This window comes from Corythoichthys intestinalis, chromosome 16 (genome assembly GCF_030265065.1).
Source record: "Corythoichthys intestinalis isolate RoL2023-P3 chromosome 16, ASM3026506v1, whole genome shotgun sequence".
Lineage (NCBI taxonomy): Eukaryota > Metazoa > Chordata > Actinopteri > Syngnathiformes > Syngnathidae > Corythoichthys > Corythoichthys intestinalis.
In genome coordinates, this window is record NC_080410.1 from 42,278,254 (window position 1) to 42,303,764 (window position 25,511).

The 25,511-nt window shown below is 39.0% G+C and overlaps 2 protein-coding genes across 5 annotated transcripts in view; one reads left to right on the top strand and one right to left on the bottom strand.

Moving 5' to 3' along the window:
* Window positions 1-124: 124 nt before the first annotated feature.
* Window positions 125-6,917, bottom strand: LOC130904696 (protein PET100 homolog, mitochondrial). Its single transcript, XM_057817640.1, has 4 exons — window positions 6,806-6,917; window positions 6,565-6,651; window positions 6,436-6,468; window positions 125-696 (listed from the first exon to the last, which is right to left on the bottom strand). The coding sequence occupies exons 1-4, from the start codon at window positions 6,830-6,832 to the stop codon at window positions 607-609; spliced, it is 237 nt and encodes a 78-aa protein (XP_057673623.1). The 5' UTR covers window positions 6,833-6,917; the 3' UTR covers window positions 125-606.
* A 577-nt stretch (window positions 6,918-7,494) lies between these two features.
* brd4 (bromodomain containing 4) overlaps window positions 7,495-25,511 on the top strand; it is an 88,405-nt gene continuing 70,388 nt past the window's right edge. Inside the window, exon 1 of one of the 4 annotated variants that reach the window (XM_057817635.1) lies at window positions 7,495-7,574. Coding sequence is in view for 2 of the 4 variants with exons in the window: in XM_057817634.1 (XP_057673617.1) it covers window positions 18,030-18,127 (98 nt within the window). In the remaining 2 variants the exon portion in view is untranslated. Of the gene's footprint in view, window positions 7,575-16,642; window positions 18,128-25,511 lie in introns of those variants that run through there. The other 3 variants (XM_057817634.1, XR_009060893.1, XM_057817633.1) reach the window with 3 other exon arrangements.

Below are 25,511 nucleotides of genomic sequence, written 5' to 3' on the forward strand. Positions count from 1 at the left end.
CAATGCAAAAATGTAATTGTTTGGTTGCTCTTACCTTTTTTCAAGAAACAAAGACTTGTGAAGATACTTTTTTCAAAATATATTTCTTTATAATTACAAACACATAAGGCAAACAAGTTTCACTGCCATATGAAATAAATCATGCTGTCAATTAAATGACCACCATATTCAAAACAATAATCTTGATCTGAAAAATTATTTCATGAATACAATTCACCCTCGGCAGAATGTACTTCTGTTAATGTCATATTTAAAAAAAATTATACTGATGCCCCAGTGAGCATAAGAAATATCTTTTATCAAGATCACACAATAGTAATGATATTTGATAAATTCATCATTGATGGTTTTAAGAATATGTGTTACAATGTAATGTAAGGATACAATAAATACACCAAACCTACAAAAAAGTACAGTGTGTATATTGTATAATAAATAAAAATGGTGAATCATCAAATAAACCTGGATTACATAGCATGCACAGTATGTGCAATCAAAATTCACTGGGAAGTCTCATGAAAATTCAACTTTCTCCCCTCCATGCGTGCTCATCTGGTACATAACCACTCATTTAAGTATAATGTAACTATATTTCCAAAGGCATCCTTAATTTTCGGACTCCATGGATATTTTTTTCAGTCGTTGCTGCTCCCTCCGTGCTCGCATTCGCTCCTTGAAGTCCTCCAGTTCTTTCCTCTGCATATGAAAAAATTAAAAATGGCACATTTCAACATTTCATTCATACTTTTAGCAGAAAAAAAGTCACACATTGAGGGAAGGGTTAGAAGTTTTAAACTAGTGCTGCCACAATTAATCGATTAACTCGAGTAATTTGATGAGACAAAAGCTTCAAATCAAATTTTAATGCCTCGAAGATTTGTTTAGTTAGAGTGGCGTTCTAATGGTTTGTTTTAAAAGTGTTTGCATTTACTTTAATGATTTGTGTGAATACACTGCCTTCTAGAGGCAACAGTTAATATGCCATAACTCGTCCAACATGGCTGAATCCAGCTGCTCCCAGTTAGGCCAACATAATGTATGTTTTTGTTTGAGCTAATATATTTGTTTATGCATTCATTATTAAGTTTAGAAGCATTTTTAGCAGTTTTTGGGGGAATATGTGTTTGAGCGATTTGCTTAGAGTGGGGCTGTAACGATTCATCGATTAACTCGAGTAATCCGATGAGAAAAAAGCTTCGAACCAAATTTTGCTGCTTCGAGTATTCGTTGAATTAAAGTGGCGTTGTAATGGTTTGTTTTCAAAGTGTTTGTATTTAGTTTGATTAATTTGGGTGGATACACTGCCCTCTAGTGGCTACAGTTAATAAGACATAACTCATTTAACATGACTGAATCCAGTTGCTCCCTGTTAAGACCAACATGTGGTAAGTTTTGCGCTGTTTCTTTTAATGCATTTATAATTTAGTTTATAGTTCTATTCAGCCTTTTTTTGTGGGAATATTTATTTCATCTAGGGTTGTTCCGATCATGTTTTTTTGCTCCCGATCGGATCCCAATCGTTTTAGTTTGAGTATCTGCCGATCCCGATATTTCCCGATCCGATTGCTTTTTTTTTTGCTCCCGATTCAATTCCAATCATTCCCCATAATTTTTCCCGATCATATACATTTTGGCAATGCATTCAGAAAAAAATGAATAAAACTCAGACGAATATATACATTCAACATACAGTACATAAGTACTGTATTTGTTTATTATGACAATAAATCCTCAAAATGGCATTTACATTATTAACATTCTTTCTGTGAGAGGGATCCACGGATAGAAAGACTTGTGACTTTGTATGTTGTGACTAAATATTACCATCTAGTGTATTTGTTGAGCTTTCAGTAAATGATACTGTAGCCATGGCCAAATGCATGATGGGAAGTGGAACCATGACTGTGCATAGTGCTACCAATTGATATATCTTCTCTGCGTTGGGAAATAACATATGGTGTTAAGAAAGAGTTCAATTGCTACCTTGCTTCCCCACATTGCTTCCCATGATATTTCTAATCGAAGGGAGAGGGGTTGTAAGGCTTTAGCCAATTAAATTAAGGCTCCGAAGACTGCCAAAATTCACTCTACTCATTTTACGCTGCCTTTTATCACTCTATATAGGTAAAACGGCGCCATTACAGATTGACCGCGACAATGCGTGAGTGGGTCATGCAGCGCATGCATTAATTGCATTAAATATTTTAACATGATACATTTTTTTAAAAAATTACTTACCGCTGTTATCGGGATAAATTTGATAACCCTACCTTAAGCCTAAACTAAAGACTCTGGATGAGTGTAACATATTATGTCTGTAACGTTAAATACAATTAGAAAACGATTTAATTAAAAAAAAAAATTAAAAAAGGTATGGCCGATATTTTTTGCCGATTCCAATACTTTGAAAATGACGTGATCGGACCCGATCAATCGGGATGCCGATCGATCGGGACATCTCTAATTTCAACGATTTCTTTAGAGCATTGTAAAAAAAAGTTCGCATTTTACCGTAATTTCCCGAATATAAGGCACACCCTTGTATAATGCGCACCCCAAATTTACTTGTAAAATCTAGGGGAAATTATTGTACCCGTTTATAACGCGCACCCTAATTTTAGAAGAAAACAGAGCTTGTGTACAGATACAGAGATGTCATTTTACTGACTGGTGAAACACAGCACAAGCATAGCACATTGGTAGTTCAAAACATTACCGTAATCTGACAATATTTACGGTAATAATATGATTTGACAACTTCTCCAACTTACCAGAATCTAGGAGAAAACAAAACAGATGTGACTTTTCTTTTAAAGGCTGCTGTATAACTTGCTCGTTTCCTCATGATGAATAAAGGTTTCTTCCATGGATTGATACGGTAAAATGAAAGTGAGAACGTAAGTCGGAAATCCACGAGAGCTCATAGCTGTCAACACGACAGTAACAAAAGGAACTATTGTTATTTGGGTTTGAGTACCAAATACCGATATAGTTGACGGACACAGGAAGTGTTGTCCTTACATTTGTTATGGTCCGAATTGCGGAGCTGCAATAAACGTCGACTCAAATGAGTTCAAGAAACTAAATTCTGTGCTTTATGAAGAGTGAAAAAAAGCAGAATTTAACACAGACGAAATCATTCAGCCGATTAGAGTGAAGTATTACCGAAACAAAACGGTGACGTCACGTACCGTAATGGTCAGCAACGGGTCGCCGCATACGTTTCTTCAACACAACGTGGCCGTGTCAATGAAAAAAAATCGGTTTATATATATATGTAATACATATATATTTCTGTCTCCATCCATGTACCCGTTTATAATGCGCACCATGAGTTTACAAGTTGATTTTGGGGAAAAAAAGTGTGCGTTATATTCGGGAAATTACGGTATAGTATTTAAGCTAGTGGACTTTTGCTATGCAAGTTAGCCAATTATACTTTTGTTGTACTTAGATCCTCATTTATTTATTTTTTTATACCATTTGAGGCTAAACTCAGGTATTTTAATTTATTTTTATATGAAAGTGCAATTCTTCATAGTTTGAACAAACACTCTGGAATTTTATTTTGAATTCACATTTAATGCTCTTTGGAATTTATTCTGCAACGCACTGTTCGTAATCCGATGACTCGATTATTCGACCTAACTAATCGATAGATTAATCAATTACTTAAAGCAACACTTGGTAACATTTCAAATTTAGTTGATTTTAACGACGGCGTTGGACAGAAGCGGTAGTGTTTTGCCTTAAAGAAGACTGTGTTTCCCATGAGGACTAGCGCTGCGTTTCCCATTCAGACCAGCGCACACGCATATGGTGTCGTAAAATTATGACGGTCGCCTGCAGTTGGATTACACAATATTTCTGATTCTATCAGCTGTTTAAAGGATGAAAAGTAATAAGGTAATGAAGTCAGTTGTGGCTAAACAATAACGTAGGATGGTTAGCAACCATGTGGCTTATTGTGGCTAACCCTCCCACCCCACTTGAAGCCAGGCCAATGTTTTTTCTCTATATCCTGATAGCCCCCCTTTCTTTTTCTTTCTCGGACAAAACTTTTTGTCTCTATTGCTCTGCCATTTTTGCAGAATTTGCGTGAAAGCGTTAGGATCGACTTCCATCTTTATAATGAACGGGGAGAGGGGGAAGTGACGTATGCTGTAAAGCAGTCAGCACATTGTAGTTTTTATTGTGTGTGGTAGGGGTGTGCCATCTTAGGCACCCCACGATTCGATTCGATGACGATTCAGGGGGCTACGATTCGATTCTTGAACGATGATCACGGTTATCAAGATTATCGATGCATCGTACATTACTAATTAAAATAGCAGACAAACACATTTTTGTCCATTATTTATTTAAAATATCCTAATGATTCAACAGGAACTATGGAAACATACCCATAAAACAAAAACCTGCCCTTAAGCTGCTTTTTAAAATCTATTTATTTTTACAAGAAAGTGCAAAAACATTAACCATTTTAAAGGGCGTACTTATTTCACTCAACAATACAATAAAATTTACACAGGTGGAATGAATTCCAAATTTTCTGGAAACAAAGTGTCTTTAGAAATAAGCCTTCTTTAAATCAATATACTTTGTTTTCACAGATTTCTGTACTATTTCGCATGTTTGTAGTGTTACCGCTGTACTTAATCATGGTTTTACACGTTCTGCATATGAAATACATGTTAGCTAATTAGCTTAGCGCTCGGCGCTAACTAGGGTTGTTCTGATCATGTTTTTTTGCTCCCGATCCGATCCCGATCGTTTTAGTTTGAGTATCTGCCGATCCCGATATTTCCCAATCCGACTGCTTTTTTTTGCTCCCGATTCAATTCCAATCATTCCCGATAATTTTTCCCGATCATATACATTTTGGCAATGCATTCAGAAAAAAATGAATAAAACTCAGACGAATATATACATTCAACATACAGTACATAAGTACTGTATTTGTTTATTATGACAATAAATCCTCAAGATGGCATTTACATTATTAACATTCTTTCTGTGAGAGGGATCCACGGAGAGAAAGACTTGTAATTCTTAAAGGATAAATGTGACTTTGTATATTGTGACTAAATATTGCCATCTAGTGTATTTGTTGAGCTTTCAGTAAATGATACTGTAGCCATGCCCAAATGCATGATGGGAAGTGCAACCATGACTGTGCTTAGTGCTACCAATTTATATATCTTCTCTGCGTTGGGAAATAATATAGGGTGTTAAGAAAAAGATGAATTACTACCTTGTTTCCCCACATTGCTTCCCACGATATTTCTAATCGTAGGGAGAGGGATTGTAAGGCTTTAGCCATTTAAAACAAGGCTCCAAAGGCTGCCAATATTCACTCTACTCATTTTACGCTGCCTTTTAGCTCTCTATATAGGTAAAACGGCGCCATCCCAGATTGAGCGTGACAATGCGTGAGTGGGTCGTGCAGCGCATTCATTAATTGCGTTAAATCTTTTAACATGATACATTTTTTTAAAGAATTAATTACCGCCGTTATCGGGATAAATTTGATAACAATAACAATTAATAATAAAGTGTAACATATTATGTCTGTAACGTTAAATACAATTACAAAACAATTTAATTAAAATATGTATATATATATATATATAGATATAGATATATTAAAAAAAGGCATGTCCGATATTTTTTTGCCGATTCCGATACTCTGAAATCGACGTGATCGGACCCGATCGATCGGGACATCTCTAGCGCTAACTATTAACACCTCAAAAATGACAACAATAAAGGCTAAACAGTACAAGAGAAACTACATGAAACTACAGCTGGACATCTGAAAGACGAGGAGCAATGAACTATCTCTCTTCCCCTCTCGCTCTAAAAAATGCCGTGAAGCGCGTCGGGTCGCGCGTCTGTGCCAGCCTGTCTCATACACAAATTTATTTTCCTGTCTTTTGAAAAAGAGTCAATCTCTCAGTCAGTTACAGGCAGCATCCATTATAACGTGCGTGAGTCCATTGAAGGTGTCTGGGAAGCAGACGTGTCTTGAATTTCGTTCCGCTACGAGCGGCTGTCATAAAGTTATGAGGGGGAAAAAAATCATAATTTTTGAGTCATATTGTAATTGGATCGTCACGTGTCGAATCGCGATGCATGTAATAATCGATTTTTTGGAACTCCTCTAGTGTGTGGCAGGGTTCCTGCCACCCTCCACAAAGTTAATTAGTGCCGGTGAAAGCGATACAGACCCACTCAAGATATAAAAGGTGTCATTTAACTAGTTGTCAGTCGACATATCACAAATGTTATAAAAATATTTCATAAAGGTTGAAAAGTTACCTAGCTCTAATCGATAGCTGCAGCCCTAGTTTAGACTGCAGATATTTAGAAGTATTTTGAAAGTGCTGCTAAATAATACTAAAAGCACAGAAGAGCGGTAATAGAGTCACTTACTTGCAATTCTCCGTTAGCGGGGAATATCTCCCTCTGTGTATCACAAAATATTCCATCACAGAAAAGAAAAACATAGTTTTAAAACACTGAGAATGACATTTTCGAAAGAGTAAGTTATTGTAAACAAACCTTCCTCTTGATGACGTATTCTTCAAAATATTCTGCTTGATTCGAGAGCCAGAACATGGTAACAGGAAAGGACAAATACAACACCATCTGTTCCAAGACAACAACAACATGACATTAGCCTATTACAAAAGAAACACAACTAGCATGGCGCTAACAGTTTCAACCAAAATAAAAACTAAAACTGTCTTTAGTTTTAAACTATTTAACCAGTAAGTGTTTTTCAAACGACAGTTTAACTTACTCTGAACATCTCTATTTTTACGCCCATTTTGAGATGAATTTTGGGACAGAATTGCAGGGTTATCTAAACTTCAGCTACATCCAAAGACCTTCAAACTACTTCCGGGGTATTCAGGAGAACCAATCATAAGAGAGACGATGCGTGACGAAAACGTACAAACTAAAAAATAAATAACCCTCACGATTTTCACTATACATTTAGACATTCCTGTTAACGGCTGATATTGTATTATTTTCATTTTAAGAAATGTATTTCTAAATCGTAAACAAAAAGTCTATAACATTACAGCTGTATGTACGTTTTTGGCCACAGGGGGTCGCTGCAAACCAGAGGATTTACGATAAAATGCTTCTTTAACATCGTAACTGATTTATGTGTGAGAATTCTGATGTAATTTTTATTATTTATCTTCTATTTTAGTTGATAATTATTACAATAACGCTAAAATTTGTTTTTCTATAGATTTTTAAATTTAAAAAAATCCGGCGTGAAGGTTTGGACGAATTCCATGGAAAATACTTGTTTCAAATCAAAACGTTAACCTCAAGTAACCTCCCAAAAATATACATATATATATTTATTTTTTGTTTTACTTTCACGTCAAGCGTAAAATCCACTCATATGGCAATCGACGGACACGCTGATGCTCATTACGTCCCCGACGGGGAAAAAAAAAAAAAAGACTCCACGTGACGTCATCGACAAGGAGAGGTGTTCATGATCCTCGGAGAGAAAGAGCCCGCGCGCCCTGGCAACCTGATAAACCCAGGTAAACGCCATTGTTTCCACCTCTTATTCCCTCGGTTGTGTCGTGTCCGTCAACTGTTTGAGTGAGAAGTGTGGAACAACACGGCGACGGCGGCGCAAAAACCTCGAAGTGGGGGGGACGTTGATAGCCGGCGAGTGTTGACTTGCACTGCAGGCCTGCTCCGGCTGCTGGCTAGGCTAGCTCGTTAGCCAAACGTTCGCTGGCACTTGTCTACAAAAAGACACAATAACCGCACTTGACTTGTGACTCTGTCTGACATCCCGTACACTTATTAAACACCGCTAACCCCCATTGTGCCACCCGCAGCCAAGTAAACGCCGTCCGGAACACCGTGTTCGGCGGCTATGGCTACTTGGTTCGTCGACTGTCTTGTGTTGTGGGAGACGGTGACGCCGTCACGGTGATGATGGCGCACACTCACGCTGAGGCTATTTGCTCAGAAAGGAGCAAACGAAGGAAAATCACGGTTCTTTATATCATTTGAAAGACTCGAGATTGTGGTGCCCCTTTATTCGCATTAGCAATCCTGCTTTCACTTTGTGTTCGGACGTCCGTTCCCGAACTGCTTCTAATTCGAGCTCTATGGCCTAATGTCGGTGACCATACGAAACCAACAACTCTGTCGTTACCGATTGATTTAATTACAACTGCGATGCTTGACGGAACGTAATAAACGAAGCCAATTGCTTGTGTGCAAACAGCAATATGGGCCTGTACATGGCAGACTGGCCATACTCTATTCTTAGAAACAGCAAATCTGATTTATGCACACATCCTGGACTTTGTCATGGTCGCCCGTCTCTGTAATAACGCCACACGCCAAGTGCAATGTAATTGTATGCAGAGTCTGGGTTGAAGGGATTAGTTGGATCATTGACTACTCCGATATGAGGTTTAAATCTTGAAGACAAGTTTTAATCTGTTTTTGTGGGATGTCTACTTCCAGTTTTGCCTAGAGAGGATTATTTTTAACGTATTCTGTCTCTGCCGGACTCTTTGACTCTTTGTGAAGTGATTCAAGTGTTGTATGACTCATATTAGGGGTGGGAACCTGTGTGTAATAGACCTGCACGATATTGGGGGGAAAAAAATGACATTGCGACCGATCGATCGGGTCCGATCACGTCATTTTCAAAGTATCGGCAAAAAATTTTTGGCCATGCCTTTTTTAATATATATATTTAAACTAAATGGTTTTCTAATTGTATTCAACATTACAGACATAATATGTTGCACTCATCCAGAGTCTTTAGTTTAGGCTTAAGGTAGGGTTATCAAATTTATCCTGATAACGGCGATAATTAATATTTTATTAAAATGTATCACGTGATAATATTTAACGCAATTAATGCATGCACTGCACGACCCACTCACGCATTGTCGCGCTCAATCTGTAATGGCGCCGTTTTACCTATATAGAGAGATTAAAGGCAGTGTAACATGAGTAGAGTAAATTTTGGCAGATTTTGGAGCCTTTTTTTAATTGGCTAAAGCCTTACAATCCCTTTCCCTATGATTAGAAATATCATGGGAAGCATTGTGGGGAAGCAAGGTAGCAAATGATCTTTTTCTTAACACCTTATGTTATTTCCCAACGCAGAGAAGATATATCAATTGGTAGCACTACTCACAGTCATGGTTCCACTTCCCATCATGCATTTGGGCATGGCTACAGTATCATTTACTGAAAGCTCAACAAATACACTAGATGGCAATATTTAGTCACAATATACAAAGTCTTTCTATCCGTGGATCCCTCTCACAGAAAGAATGTTAATAATGTAAATGCCATCTTGAGGATTTATTGTCATAATAAACAAATACACTACTTATGTACTGTATGTTGAATGTATATATTCGTCCGAATTTTATTCATTTTTTTCTTAATGCATTGCCAAAATGTATATGATCGGGAAAAATGATCGGGAATGATTGGAAATTGAATCGGGAGCAAAAAAAAGCAATCGGATCGGTTAATATCGGGATCGGCAGATACTCAAACTAAAACGATCGGGATCGGATCGGGAGCAAAAAAACATGATCGGAACAACCCTAATTGCGACTAGAAGTGGGAATCTTTAGGCACCTAACGATTCGATTACGATTCAGAGGCTACGATTCAATTATAAATCGATTATTAATGACACCCCCCACCCCCCCGCTATTAGCTTCTTTTAATGTTTTGTACATTAGTTGCAAAAACTGTTTAAACAAAAAAAAAGCCTCGCAGGCTTAAATAAACATTCAATTAATTTAATGTTGTGAATCAACCGTTAAAGTTAAAATTGCTCCCGTTATTCCATAATTTCCCTTTTGTCTACTTTCGACATGTGAAAGTTTTAAAACTATTTTAAAGATAGATTCAAGTCAATATTTTACCTATTTAGGAGTATTTTAGATAAAAAGTTAATTGGGTTCGCTTTAGGGAAGTCTACTGCTTTAAGATGGCAGCAGTTTACTAACGCCCGCATCTGGCTTTTTGTACATGTGCTGCTAACGCCACCGAGTCTATTTTGCATCTAGTCTTATCCAAATATGATATCTACAGTACCATTATGTGGACGTACTTTGTAGCAGCTGTCTGCAGCAGTCAGGTATGTTGTTGTTTTTTTATCTCGCGGCATGAGTTGAGCTAGAGCCGTGAGTTGAGCATTGGCATTACCCGAGGGGCCGGGTAATAACAAGCATGATGTTTAGCTACTCTCGCTCCGTTCCTCATTGTTTTTCGAAGACCGCGCGGCGCGCTGAGTTGTTTTACTTCCGCTTTACTTGACACATTTCAATAATCGGAATTTGGATGTTTGTGAATCGTTCTCGAATCTTCCACAGCCGAATCGCGAATAATCTAAGAATCGGAAATTTCGCACACCTCTAATTGCGACTAGGGCTGTCGGACGATTAAAATTTTTAACAGAGTTAATTACAGCTTAAAAATTAATCAATCGTAATTAATAGCAATTCAAACCATCAAAAAATATGCCATATTTGTCTGTAAATTAGGATTAGTGGCTCGGAAAATGAATGAGTTATATATTATTATTTCAAGAATTTAGACAAGTTTAAGGTGAAGAAGGTCCTAAACGATTAATCTATTATCAAAATAGTTGTCGAGTAATTTGCTAATCGATTAGTTGTGAATGAATCAATTAATTGTTGTTGTTATTGTCATTGTTGACAAAAACAACACTGGTGACCAGTCTAGGCTGACCTCGGAGTTGCGTCCAAAATCAGGTGGGGAAAAAAAACTCCAGTTCTCCCATGACTCAAATGAATACAAGTGCCACTAAAAAAATAGATGTTGGTTGGACATTGTCAATTTTTTTTAAGTATAGAACAGGAAATCTTTGCTTGGTTTGCCCTTGAACATTTTGTGCTGTTAAGAGCACGCTTTTCTTAGTCTCATGTTTTCTCACACCTTTTTGTTATGATGCTGTTTTTGGTTCTGCTCTCCAGTTGCTATGGAAACTCAATTTTTGTCCTAGTTATCAGTGACCTCTTGATGAAACGGACTGCTTGTTCAGGGAATGAGCAGGCCAACACAATCAGTCACAGCCTTTTTCTTAAAAATGTTCTTACTTCCTCTAAAATCAATAATAAACCATTTGTTGTTGTTAAATTTTAAAGCTTCCAACCTTCACAGTTCGAATGGATTGGACAGGTCTTTGAGACGGACATTCACGTCAGTAGCTAGGAAAATTGTACATTACAAATGACTGTGACATGACGTGTAAAACCGTGGTCAATTTATCTCTTGAAAATTGGACTGCGATGATTAATGGACTTTCACTTCCTTGGTCATTCTGAGCTTCATCACTGTTTCAACTATTTTTGGACCCAACCCCCCAGTCCATGTGAAACTGCTTCTGTATTTTTTGTAGCAAATACCGTTCCACCCCACCCTACTTGACCATTACGGTTTCGGACTTCTGCACATAGTTATAGGTTGTAGCTTCGTGTCTTCCGGCAGCTGGTGTATTGTCGGTTGGAGTAACACATATGGAATGCGGACCCTCAAATGAACATAGATTTTAAGCTTCTTCAGGGTTTATGCGGGTCATTAAAAAGCATTGAAAGTCATTAAATGGATTTTGTCCAAATTCAGGCCTTAAGAAGCATTAAATTAAATGTTTGATTAAGAGTAAATTTCTCAATATTATGAGTGGGCTTTACTGTTTTCTTCATTCCCTCAACAAGCGGACTTAATTTGTAAAACGACACATCTATGTTACGAAATAATGAATGTTACACAAATGTAAACTACAATAGAATGTTAAGTGTTTGCTGTTCAACAGGGTGTGGCGCAAAAGTAGACAAACTTGTCATCAAGTCTTTGTTCTAATTGTTTATGAAACAACATGGCAAATGCAACTCAATCAAATGCAAGATTCACAACATGGAAAAATGTATTCCAAAAAACATACATTTAGTGGTTCTTCGAGATTAGGGTACCTCCCGATACGATATCAGATACAAGGCTCACGATTAGTGGTGTGACAAAATTTCGAAATGGTGATATATATTGTTAGAATTGGGCATCGAGTATCCATGGGAACCGGTTCTAAAACTCCGATGCTCCCGAAATTGTTTAAATTTTAAAATTTCGATTCCTTGTTTCGATGCCCTGACCGCCGAGTGGAAAAAATTGCTCGAGTTTAAAGACTGATATTTATATACAAGTTCTAATCAGCCCTGTGAGAAGTTCATTTAATTTAAAAAATTGTCGGGAAGTTAAGACTTTAATGTAAACTATGCAATTTTTTCCGACGTTGCATTTTTTTTTTTTTTTTTTTTTGACCCTGCATCTTAAAAGAATCTGAATCGGGAATAATTCAGAACCGGAATCGAAACATGGAATCTGAATCGGAACTGGAATCGGTCAATTTCAAACGATGCCCAACCCTATATATCGTGATACTTTGTATCCCAAAAGGTTATCGATATGCTCCTGCCAAGAATCGAGATATCGTTTTCAAACGGTGTCAATGTCTAAAAAAAATTTTTTTTAAATAAAAAGGAACCAACAAGTTGCTACCAAAATCTTACGCCATATTAGTTTCTCAGTTAACTCTAAAGCTGCATTGACGGTGCACGACGCCCAATCCATTTTGACTTGGAACATTCGTTCATCCGAAACCAGAGCATTCACAGTATTCTGTCCGATTTTCAGGGCATTTAAAGGTCACTTGCATTTCATTTTAGGGCATTTACAGTCTGGCACATCGATCAGGGCTAATCTTGGCCCATTCTTCTCTACAAAACTGCTGGAGTCCAAACAGATTCCTGGGATGTCTGGCATGAATCACTGTCTTTAGGTCATGCCGCAGCATTTCATTGGGGTTCAAGTCTGGACTTTGACTTGGCCACTCCAGAATGTGTATTTTGTTCTTCTGAAACCATTCTGAAGTTGATTTACGTCTGTTTTGGATCATTGTCTTGTTGCAGCATCCATTCTCCTTTTAGCTTCAAATGTCTGACAGTGGGCCTCAGGTTTTCCTGCAAAACATCCTGATAAACTTTTGAATTCATTCTTCCATTAGTGATTGCAAGTTGTACAGGCCCTGATGTAGCAAAACGGCCTCAAATTATGATGCTTCACGTTGGGGATGAGGTGTTGATGTTGGTGAGCTGTTCCATTTTTCCTCCACACATGACGTTTTGTGTTACTCCCAAACAATTCAACTTTGGTTTCATCAGTCCACACAATATTTTGCCAAAACCTCCGTGGCGTGTCTAAGTGCCTTTTTGCGAACATTAAACGAGCAACAATGTTTTTGTTTTTTTTTGACAGCAGTGTGGCTTCCTCTGTGGATTCCTCCCATGAACATCATTCTTGGCCATAGTTTTCATATAGTTGATGTCTGCACAGAGATATTCGACTGTGCCAGTGATTTCTGTAAGTCTTTAGTCGACACTGTAGGGTTCTTTTTTACCTCTTTGAGTATTGTGCGTTGAACTCTTGGCATCATCTTTGGTTGACGGCCACTCCTTGGAAGAGAAGCAACAGTGCCAAACCCTTTCCATTTGTAGACAACTTCTCTGAATGCCCATTGATGAACATTCAGACTATTAGAGATGGTTTTGTATTCTTTCCCAGCTTTATACAAATCAGCAATCCTTTATCGCAGGTCTTCAGACAGCTCTTTTGACCGAGCGATGAGGCACATCAGACAATGCTTCTCATCAAGACAATTCTTACCAGGTGTGTGTTTTATAGTGGACAGGGCTACTTTAAAGCGGAAATGTGAAGTAAGGTTGGCCAACCATGTTTTTGAATAATATCAAAGGCTAAACAATTATAAGCATTTTTTTTTTTTTTTTTTTTTTTTTTTTAACACAACCCTTCCAGATTCTTTGTTTAACCCATAGCAACGCCCTGGACAATAAAAACGCTTTTCTTCGGCAATCTTCGAAAATTTTCGGAAATGACGTCACACCTAGAATTGCGAGGGAAGTCCGCCGTAGAACAGTATTGTTTGTTGCGTAGCTTCTCGGTAAGATGCCATGGCGGTGTGTGGCGATGTTTTGTTCTCACTCAAACGAAAAGTTGTATGAGTGGCCAAAGGATAGCAGGGCACGTAAATGGACATCTTTCGTTCGCACAAAGCGAATGAATTTCACGCCATCATCGAGTAATGTTCTCTGCTACAAACACTTCGAAGATGCCTGCTTCCTTAACCGGTCTGCTTATGATCAAGGATTTGCCAAAAAATAAGTGTGGTTTTTGGATAGATGACTGATGACTTTGTCAAAGCAGAGCTGCCAACTGTTGTGGAATGAACCGTAGAAGCTAGCGATGTTAGCCAAAAGCTAACTTGTGGCAATCCCCGATCATAGTTGTTGTTGCGTTCGCTAGGTTAAGCGTGTTTAAATTGTGCGTCATCTATGATCTTGTCCGAAAGGGTTAATCCACTGTCAATCGGGAAAGGGGTGTGGATGTGCATATAAGTGGGTCGGCGTTGCGGTAAATCACGGTCACGTTGCCGTAAGAGGCACACACCGCCGGTGAGTTTGTGCACATTTATTTGTATTTGTATTATGTATTTCCACCTTCATGCTTCAAGCATTGCGTTGCATTTGTACGGTTCGGCTGTTCTTTCACGGTGATCGCTTGATAGCCTTCTAGTTTGTGTTTTACGAGAGCCGCTGACAGGTGACAGCTGACGAACAAGCATGTTGGTTTTAATGTCTCGCAGCAAATCAGCGAGCGCGCAGGTCACACAGTGAATCATGGGAAATGTAGTCTCGGGACAACACTGAAGTGGTGCTTTGTAATCTGTTCGCTTGTGCTAAAAAACTACATTTCCTCACGCCATTAGACGCCACTTCCTGCCTAGAGCCCAAGCTGTGTTTTGTACTGTTAGCTCCATGTGTTAATAAAGAAACAAAGTTGTCAGCATGTCGTGTGTTCGATTCCTTTGTCAACAAAAAGCTCATAACAAGAAACTATGCACGATCCGTTTAAGAGACACTGGGACTGGAGAGCTGTGAGTAGTAGGAGGCGAGGGGAAGATCAGCGAGAAGCAAAACTTCGCGGTCGAATGTGGCGGCAGTCCGCGATTATTTTGTGTTCTTATTGTTGCCCCAATAAAGTGGAGAAAGCCATCAACGACACATCTCCTTCTTTCCCCCCAACGTTTTTATATTATTATTTTATATGCACGAGAGCTGCTGGATCTGCCAAAATGATGTGAAATCTGATTATTATTTTTTTACACAATGTCATCAGATAGACAAAAACATAAAATTATGCGCAAATGCCTGCATCTTCAAATCATGAAAATAATAACAGCCTATATTTTACCAATCTTGTAATCTCGATGGGTCTTGTCTCCATTCCATGTCAGGTAGTCTAGGCACATTGTTTGCATCCTGATTAGCGCCTGGCTAATACATGTTAGGTCCAACATGAAATTCCAACCTCCTCTTCTTCCATCAACTCTTCAAAAACTTGGATCTCCTCCCTTGCGCTCGATCTATCGCTGTTTGAATCATCGTTTGAAGGGCTTTGTATGGCGGCCGTATGGAGCGCTGCCATCGCTGTTCTCGGTGTGACGTATCACTTCCGAGTTCGTCCCCTTTCAGCCTCGAACTTCGGAAACGCACTTATTTTGTCAAATATACAACATATAAATTATTTTTTCATGCTTTATTTGTTGGACGGTGTTTAATTACTTTAATTGTGACCCGATTTGGCATGTTATGAAATTACTTCACATTTCTGCTTTAAACCACTCATTAGCGATTGGGCACACACCTGACTTAGTTTGTTTGGTAAAAAATGGTTTCAATTGCTCTTTAAGTCTCCTTAGGCAGAGGGTTGATTTACTTATTTTCTCCCTTCTGTGATAGTTTGCATGCTATCCTCATTAAAATATGAAAACCTATGTGTTTGAGCGGTTTTAGTTAAAGCAGACGCTGTTTTTACATCTGTGTGATTTTGACAAAGATCACATTTGATGGTGATTTTATGCAGAAATGTGAGAAATTCCAAAAGGTTCAGATACTTTTTCATACCACGGTACTTCTGCTCCTCACTGTATTGTCACAACTAGGCATGTGCCGGTATGAGATTTTGACGGTACGATAACCGTGAGCAAAAATACCGCGGTTTCACGGTATCACGGTATTGCAATTATAGCTCCAAAATTTTGAGATGTATGGTTTTTTTTTTTTTTTTTTTTTTTTTTTAAAGAAAAAAAAAAAATTCCCATTGAACAGGATTTTTTTTCAAAACATATTTGCAAATTAGAACATGAATGTAATGTGAAAATAAATAAATTAACAAAAAATAACAAATATTTTATATAAAATTAGAATAAATAGAACCTAGACTATACCCACAACCACAGCTCAAGTTGCTCAATATTAGAGTAAGAACAAAATAATTGCTATAAAAAAGTAAAAACACTTCTAAATAAAATTAAAAATATATACTGTATGACTTTTTTTGAGGGGGGGAAGCTCATGTGAAGTTTTGCCATTTTCAGCCACTGTGTCTAGTCTACATGATGCCATGCCTTTGTGTTATAAAGAACAAAGAATTCATAAGTTAATAAGTTAGTTAAAAATGTATAAGTTTTATGAATTAGTTAAAATGTATATATTGTTGAGGAAAGGTTTCATCTATTAAAAAAAAAAAAAAGTGAGGAGTGAGACCTCCTTTCTCAATTAGCGATCTTTGACGCGATCCTTCTTCTTCCCCCCTTCTTCCACTCAAGCTTGTTTCTCACTCAGCGGCTGTGAGACATAAAATCTCGACGAAGCTGCTATCCCAGTTTAGCCTAGGCTAACATTCGTCTTTGTAAGTTTTAGTTAGTTTGTATATTGAATTTGAAAGGAAAATGTGTGTTTTGTTTTTGGCGAACTTTTTAATGGTGCTACTGCTATCCTGTTGAACCTAATCACACGTGGGAAAATACAATTGTACAACGTTTTAAATGTATTCATTTGTATATTTAAGCACGATTTGAGAGCTCAATAAATTGAAGAAAAGTACGCCTTGTGTTTGGAGGGTGTTTTTGGGGTTTGCTGGCTGTTTAGCAGAATACTGTCACTGACACTCACGGCAACAAACAGGGGAAGGGTGAGCACTGCCGCACCAAGCCACTTCGGCTGCATTTTGGCACATGAAAAATAGCGAATACCGTACTAAGGTATGACGGAAAATGTTAGTGGTTTTGAAACCGCGACGTTTTCACACCACGGTAAACCGTGAAACCGGTAACCGGCACATGTCTAGTCACAACCATAGTAATAACCTTGCCGGGAAGTCAAGAATCACCATTGGAAGAGGCGAGTAAGAACCTCAAGCTATTGATGGGGAAACAGAGAAGGGGTGGAGTTAACAAGCAGCCGGAGGAAGGGATGGCAAGGGAGGGGTTTGTGTGCGTGTGTGGGCTGAGGCTCCAGTGAATGAGGAAGCAGCAGAGCCATTTTTCCTGTTGAGAAACTGCACGTTGGTCTGCCTGCGCTACAGAGAGAGAGGGAATAAAAGTCGTCCTCCCCGGAGTCTCTCCGGGGTTTCGGCCAGCCTGGCGTCCCTCCCTGCTCGCCGCCGCTTTTCATTGAAGTTGGGGAGCCCCAGAAGAAGACACAATGGAGCGGAGAGCCTTTGGCAACTGGGCCGTTGTACTACTGAGAGGGGGATGGGGTAGAGAGAAGACCGGTTCACACAGCTAACACAGCCTGCCGGCTGGAGGCTTCCGTGGCCTCTCCTCCGCAGCTCTTCCCGTCTCCCGGACTACTTCTTCCCGGAATAGCCCACCCCCTCCAACCCAAAAGCTCCACTCGTAGGATTTACTCCTCATGTTCCGTGGGATTTTCGGATACGCGCTGAAGCCACAGGCTTAAATCTGTGTTCTGGATGACAGAAAAGGAAAGACAAACTTTCCTAATCGTTTTTCTAACCCCACTTCGGGGATTGCCTGGTGTTTCCGTGGTGTGGAATTTATTTAAATGGATTACAAGATGCACGCCAAATCCAACGATTTGCTGGATTTCCAAAAACTGGATGCCCTTCTGGAAAAGATTGCTCATTCAGTCTCTGTGAAAAGGTAATTGTCCATAGGGTGTGTAACTTCTAAGAACTTTTCAAGCTAACCGCGAAGCTACTGTTATTTTTTTTTTTAACAAGTAAAACTTGGATAACAATCATCAGTTTTGCTAAATGCGTGTTGGTAAACTGAGTAGGAGGCAACGCTCAGAAACGCCTGGAGTTATCACTCTTGAGACTGTCATGTGGCGATTAGCGCTATCTCTTGTATCGACATGGCCCAGGACTTTTTCCTCTTTAGTTGTTTGTAACAGTCTCGTGTTGAGGACAGGATTGTTACCCACATTTTTGCCAGAAGCCATGAACCTACCACCTGGTGAGAGAGGGGGAAGGGGGACAACAGAGGAAGAAGGGGGTTGTGTGTGAATCACCGAGTTTGGCTTGCGTATCGCAGCCAGCTGCAAGTTGAGCATGAAAGAGCCTTCATTTTCTTGTGGCGTCTATCGCCAGTCATGGTTAACCTATTTAAGTTACATCATGTCCTGACGCATGCAGTAGACACTTACAATAACCGTGAGAGGAACTCTTTACTTTAGGGCGGCTTCGGATAATTGGACTTGAGCCACTTCTGGAAGTGTTTGGAGCTTATGGAAACGGTTCTTGATCTTTGTTTGACGCTAGCTGATTGTTAGGGAAACTCCTTTTGTGTTGCAAAGAGCTGGCCGTCATTAGCATGCAAAAACAAAATGAAACTGTCAAGCGGAGAAGGAGCTGTGATTATTTGGAGGGGGAAATGTTTGGATCTGTCAGTAGAATTTGTCAAATTTGTTTATATTTAGGGGCCGTTTACATGGTGACTCTCCGAGAAGACGAACAATTTCATGTTTGCGTTTGTATGGGCCCGTCTCCATTCGAACAATGTTGCAATTCCGCATGAAAATGATGTAGTATTCATGCCAGGCCCTAGGGGGCAGTGCAGATTTACAAGGCGACAGCGAATGATGCACTTTGACCCCACCAAAGTTCCTCAGCCCGGAAAAAAATATGCCCGCCCACACGAAGCGATGGCATTTTTCTTTTGTTCAAAAAGGCACAAAAATGGAAACATTCAACATATTTCATTTAAAAATATTATTAAAACAGTAAATTAAAGCCGACATTCCGCCATATTTGCTGTTTTTAATGTTTAGTAGCAACGCTGCTAACGCCCAATGTGACGTGTACGAGTGCTGAATTTATCGGCGCGAAGTGGAGTTTAGCTCGCTGTATAGCCAGGACCGAACCGTAGCGTCCTGGTGAGGACAGTGTATTCACATTTTGTTGTTCATACACTGTACACTTATTCAGCATGTTGTTCTCTATTGTATTTTTATATTAAATTGCCTTTCAAGATGACATATCTATGTGTTGGATTTTATCAAGTAAATTTCCCCCAAAAATGCGACTTATACTCCAGTGCGACTTATATATGTTTTTTTTTCTCTTCGTTGGGCATTTTATGGCTGGTGTGACTTATACTCAGGTGGGACTTGTAGTCCGAAAAATACGGTACATGGACATCCCATTTTGGGTCAGATAGGCCGCTATATTAACATTTTAGTCCCCCCAGGAATCCGTAATTGAGCGATTCTGGAAATTTACCGCGGAATTCTGGGCGAGGTGCAGATTATTTCATTTTCTTTGTATTTTCCTTATTTTTCTGTATTTTAAAATATCGCCTGCCATTGGCCAGTCTGTTGTCAAATGAGACCGTCACCAGTACAAATGTTGAATGCGTCATCGCACCCACTTCATCAACGTCCCAATGATTAATCACTCATCGCTAATCCAATCCTCATAATGACCTCACCTGTATTCCCCTCATTGACCTAGTTAAGCAATGATTGACGGCCTCCATTTGTTTACATGCACGCATCAGCCCCTTTCTTTACAAAATAGCGGTTACAAAAGATCCGATCTTTCCAGTGTTGTCTTTTAGACGTAACTCGGCAAAATTAGGATATTGCTAATATTGCACTTGAATAAAATTCCACATCAATTTTATTCTCTTTCTGTCACGCTGCGCAATTAATATTAATCGTGATCATAATTATGGCACACTTGATTCAATTAACATCATTGTTGCTGCTATTTAAATTTTAATGTGGGCACCGGTGCATATCTAATCTAGTGCTTTGTCCGCCGATCACCACAATTTATTCGGTATATGCTATATGTTTATCACTAGTAGATGTCCAATCTGTTTGAAGTGGGAGGGTGGCAGCGAATTATTCGCTGCCACCCTCCCACTTCAAACAGATTGGACGTCTATGACCGTCAGTGGCAGCCAATGCCGGGCATTGAGTTCATTTCGGGCCATTGCACGTCATTTCCTGTTGATAGTCGGTCAATTGCTTTTTCTTTTGGTCATTTCTGTCGATTCGGGTTTAAAGTACGTATCACGGTAAATTGAGCAGACGTACCTCGCTAACGATAAATGGCGATAAATTCGCCCAAGCGGACTGTTATATAATTTGAAAATCTGAATCAATGCGTGAAATAAAAATGAACTGTTTCTCGTTGATTTATTTAACAGATTTCAATTTAACATATTTAAACAATTGTACATGCAGTCCAAACATTAAGTATATAAAAATGTCTTATAAACTATAAGAATTCAAGTATGAACATTTATAACCGCTTGTATGACTTGAACAACGTACAACATTATAAAAATCAATGCGGCGACTGTACAAACCTGTCATTGTAAGACAAATGACTTTCAGTTTGAACAAAACACTTCAGACAACTTATTCTTAATGGCTGCTGTGACATAATTACTTACCACAAGTGTTTACTTCAAGGTTTTTTTTTTTTTTTTCCCCAGAGCATTGTTTAATACATGCACGCACACATGCGCCCCCCCCACCCCCCACACAGACACACACACACACACACACACTAAAGCTATATTGCTCTTTTGCCAATGAAACATTTACGATTTTATCATGGCAGTAATGACACAGAATGAAGCAAGCGCATACAGAAAAATAGCTGTGGCCTTGAAACTGTCATATTATAGGCTTCACTTTTCCATTGTAATTTATGCCCGGCTCTACTCGAGAATGTCCCATAAGCAATAAGAAGTGACTCAAAATCAACAGGAAGTGACCCGATTTGGGGACATTCTTGTATAGGGCTGCAGCTATCGATTTTTTTGTTTTGTTTGTTTTTTCGATTAATCCATCAACTAGCTAGTTCGAGTAATCGGATTAGGAACATCTAATGCGTTACAGAACAAATTTAAGATATGTAAAATAAAGGCTTGCTAAGATTGCACTTTCAAAACAACATTAAATGCAAATACAACAAAAAAATCCCGTTTTTTCAAACTACCATAATTTTCGCACTATACAGGCATGAAAATCTCTCACCTTTCGGCGAAATTCGCCGTTTTGAAGTCAAAAAGGGCGACCTACGTGAATTGCGTAGATCCGAGGAGAAATTCTTTTTGGGAGGAGGGGGGGGGTCGGGAGGTTTTATTTAATTATTATTATTATTATTATCATCATGTGATTAACTTAGTACGTAAACTGAGCACTTAAGAACACAGTCAGCAAATCCTTCTAGATGCTTCGCTGACGAGAACCAATCATCGGTCCAAGCTGCGTTCCATTATTCCAAACGCGCGCACTCCTTACTGTACATGGAGTGCTCGGAGAGCCTTTGGTTGCATTGCAAAGCTGCGGAAAAAAAAGAGGCCTTATCCACACCGGGGCAGACCAGAGCGCAGCATACACACTTGCCTGTATTTGCCAGCAGATTGAATTTGGTGAGTAATGGTTTCAATCGTTTTTAACATTTTGCGATATAAAAAAAGTTACTGCCATTCGTTGCAGCTTGCGTTGAACACTGCCAGAGGTAGCCAAATCTCCCATGAAAAAAAAATAGCTCCCGTTAAATTGGCGTCAAGCTTGTGTATTTAGCGGGAATATAAACAAAGAAACACACTGTTGAGTCAAATTAAGCGGCATGCTCTCGGATGGAGGGGGCGCCTCACATCGCTCCCGTCGTCCGCCGGAGACGCGTTATTTTCGGCTTGGATTTGAGCTGTCGACCGGTGTCGGCACAACACCGGCCCGACGAGTTGTGGGAATGAGTCCTGCTTCTTAAAGTTTTTCAGAAATACAGGGATCCCTCGTTTTTCGCGGTTAATGGGGACCAGAACCCGCCGCAATAAATGAAAACCGCGAAGTAGCCCCCCCCCCATTTTTTTGTGCGTGTTCAATGCATTTATTCAGATTTGACATTGGAAAAAAGATACATGATAAGATAAGACAGGTTTTTTCACTTTTTTTTACCAAAGTATCATTTATAAATGGTTTTCAAGCACTTCAAAATGTAAGAATTATGGTAAGTTTTAAACATGTTACTGCCCCACCGAATTATTTTAAAACAAGAATAAAGTAGTAAGAAAATGCTTGGCTTTATTAAATGCTTCATAGTGATTCTACTCAAACCCTCTCAGGCTTTGGTAAACGGTGATTGACACATGTGCGAAGTTTTTCTTTTTATATATATTTTTATGTTTGAAGCAACTTATTTGATTGAATAATAAAGACACAAATGTCCTAGCCAAAATGTGGCCCAAACGCAAAACATTACTTCAATGGAAAAATTTGTTTCAATCAAGAAAAATAGTTTTTAAATGCTTTTTTTGTCTCAAATTTATTTTTGCAATCAAAAACAATTTTTTTTTATTGAAGTGACTTTTTGGGGATTAAGAGTATATACTGTATTTTGATTGAAGCAACTTTGTTTTTGATAGAAGTTACTTTGTTTTTTGATTGAATAATAAAAACACAAATCTACCTCCATCGTTATTGAGAGAGAAATAAATTAAGAAAGCTTTAAAACTAAAAGCCACCGGGGAGTCTGTTTCTTTGTTTTTTTTTAATATTTATATTTCATTACATAGACATGCGTCGTAGGGAAGGGAGATTGAGGGATAAAAAAAGGAGTTAGATGAGGCTGCTAAAGGCAGTGGATACCTCATCAGCTGGGTGAGTAGCAGACCTGGTAAGAACAAGTTTGCAAGGATAGTCGGGTATTAAATACAATTATAAACACAATTACAATGTTATTTTTCTATAAGATTTTTATGTCATTGCTTTATTAATCATTAGGTGCTAGAGTTGTTAAGTATGGATAATAATGAAATAATAGTTTTAAGAAAACTGTGCTGTTGGTGGCTCAGTGACCATCTGATGTGGTTTGTTCTCAGATGAACAAGTTGAGGAAGGAAGTTTTGATGCAGAGGTTGAAGGAAGAAAAGAGGCAGACTGACTGAGTCACAGCCAGAAAGTGTTGATGACAGTTTTGATTTCTATTCACTGTTGCCCCCTCCCAATTAAAGTATGTCACAGTCGCAGCCAATTATTATCTAAAGCTGGTTAACATTGAAGTTATGTTGTTTTAAGGTGTATTAAATACTTGTTCATGTGCCCCTTTTGATCTACAAGCACCCGCCCCTCCACCGGTCTCTGCACGGCCCTGCTGAAACACAGTGTGGGTCGACAGCTCAATATTTTGTTGGGGTGTACAGTGTACTGGAACATATTTCCTCCACACCCTTCTCACCTTTTTAACCCCTGACCCATTTTCATGCCTGACTATAAGACGCACCTGACTATAAGCCGCCACCCACCAAATTTGGCACAAAAACGTGTTTTTTTTCTTTCTTTTTTCGTATATTAGCCGCACTGGACCATATAAGCTGCAGCTGTCCTCACTGTATTAGAAAGAAGATATTAACCGGTAACACTTTATTTGATAGCTGCACCAAACAAGAGTCATAAGACCAAATGAACCATTGCTTCAAGAAGCTTCATTTGGTTATCACTGACAGTGACAGACAGTCGACCTCTGCTGCCACATGCTGTCAACACTGTTGTTGTCCAACATGCCTCCGACTATGCACTGCTGCGCTACAGATGTAAATAACAATCAAAATTCATGTTCTGTGCTTATTATATCTTCAGTTACTGTTCCAGTTGTTTCATTAATTGCTGGTTTTGGTATCTGGTAACACTTTATTTGACAGTGGCGCCATAAGACTGTCATTAGACAATCATAATTATGGCATGACACTGTCATGAGCATTAATAAATGCTATGAAAGATGTCATTCAATGTCATCCGGCAAAAAACAGCTAAATATACCTATAAACTAAATTACGAATGCATAAAAAAACATTTTAGCTCAAACAAAAACTTATGTTGGTCTTAACAGGGAGCAGCTGAGCTCAACCATGTTCAATGAGTTATGTCATATTCACTGTTGCCACCAGAGGGCAGTGTATCCACCCAAATGAGTAAAACTAAATGCAAACACTTTCAAAACAAACCATTACAGTGCCACTATAATTAAACGACTACTCGAAGCAGCAAAATTGGATTCGAAGCTTTTCTCTAATCGAATTACTTGAGTTAATCGATTAATCATTACAGCAGTATTTTGGAGACATTTTCTTTTTCAGTCACCCAAAATCTTAAAGAAGTAAACTGTAAGATGCCCTAAAATGAACATGAAGTGACCTGTAAATGCCCACAACACTGGCTGTTAAAGGGGAACTTTGAAGTAAGGTTGGCCGACCATGTTTTTGAATAATATCAATGGCTAAACAATTATAAGCGAAAATGCTTTTCTTCGGCAGTCTTCGGAAATTACGTCACACCTAGACGTGCGAGGGAAGTCCACCCTAGCTTTCGTTCGCACGAAGCGAATGAATTTCACGCCATCATCGAGTAGTGTTCTCTGCTGCAAACACTTCGAAGATGCCTGCTTCCTTATCCGGTCTGCTTATGATCAAGGATTTGCCAAAAAGTAAGTGTGATTTTTGGATAGATGACTGATGACTTTGTCAAAGCATAGCTGCCAACTGTTGTGGAATGTACAGTAGAAGCTAGCGACGTTAGCCGAAAGTTAACTCGTGGCAATCCCCGATCATAGTTGTTGTTGCGTTCGCTAGGTTAAGCGTGTTTAAATTGTGCGTCATCTACGATCGTGTCCGAAAGGGTTAATCCACTGTCAATCAGGAAACGGGTGTGGATGTGCATATAAACGGGTCGGCGTCGCGGTAATTCACGGTCACGTTGCAGTAAGAGACACACACCGCCGGTGAGTTTGTGCACATTTATTTGTATGTGTATTATGTATTTCCACCTTCATGCTTCAAGCATTGCATTGCTTTTGGACGGTTCAGCGTTCACGGTGATCGCATGATAGGCTTCTAGTTTGTGTTTTATGAGAGCCGCTGACAGGTGACAGCTGACAAATAGCGTGTTGGTTTAGCGTAGCCATTGAGTCAATCTCGCAGCGAATCAGCGAGCGCGCAGGTCACGCAGTGAATCATGGGAAATGTAGTCTCGGGACAACACTGAAGTGGTGCTTTGTAATCTGTTCAC

What these genes read in the sequence shown, in the direction of transcription:
- LOC130904696 (XM_057817640.1), bottom strand. Translation starts at nt 6,832, where the DNA reads ATGGGCGTAAAAATAGAGATGTTCAGA. An exon ending in TAAAAATAGAGATGTTCAGA is followed by an intron (nt 6,652 to 6,805) that starts GTAAGTTAAACT and finishes GTCTTGGAACAG; the next exon opens with ATGGTGTTGTATTTGTCCTT. An exon ending in AATACGTCATCAAGAGGAAG is followed by an intron (nt 6,469 to 6,564) that starts GTTTGTTTACAA and finishes TGTGATACACAG; the next exon opens with AGGGAGATATTCCCCGCTAA.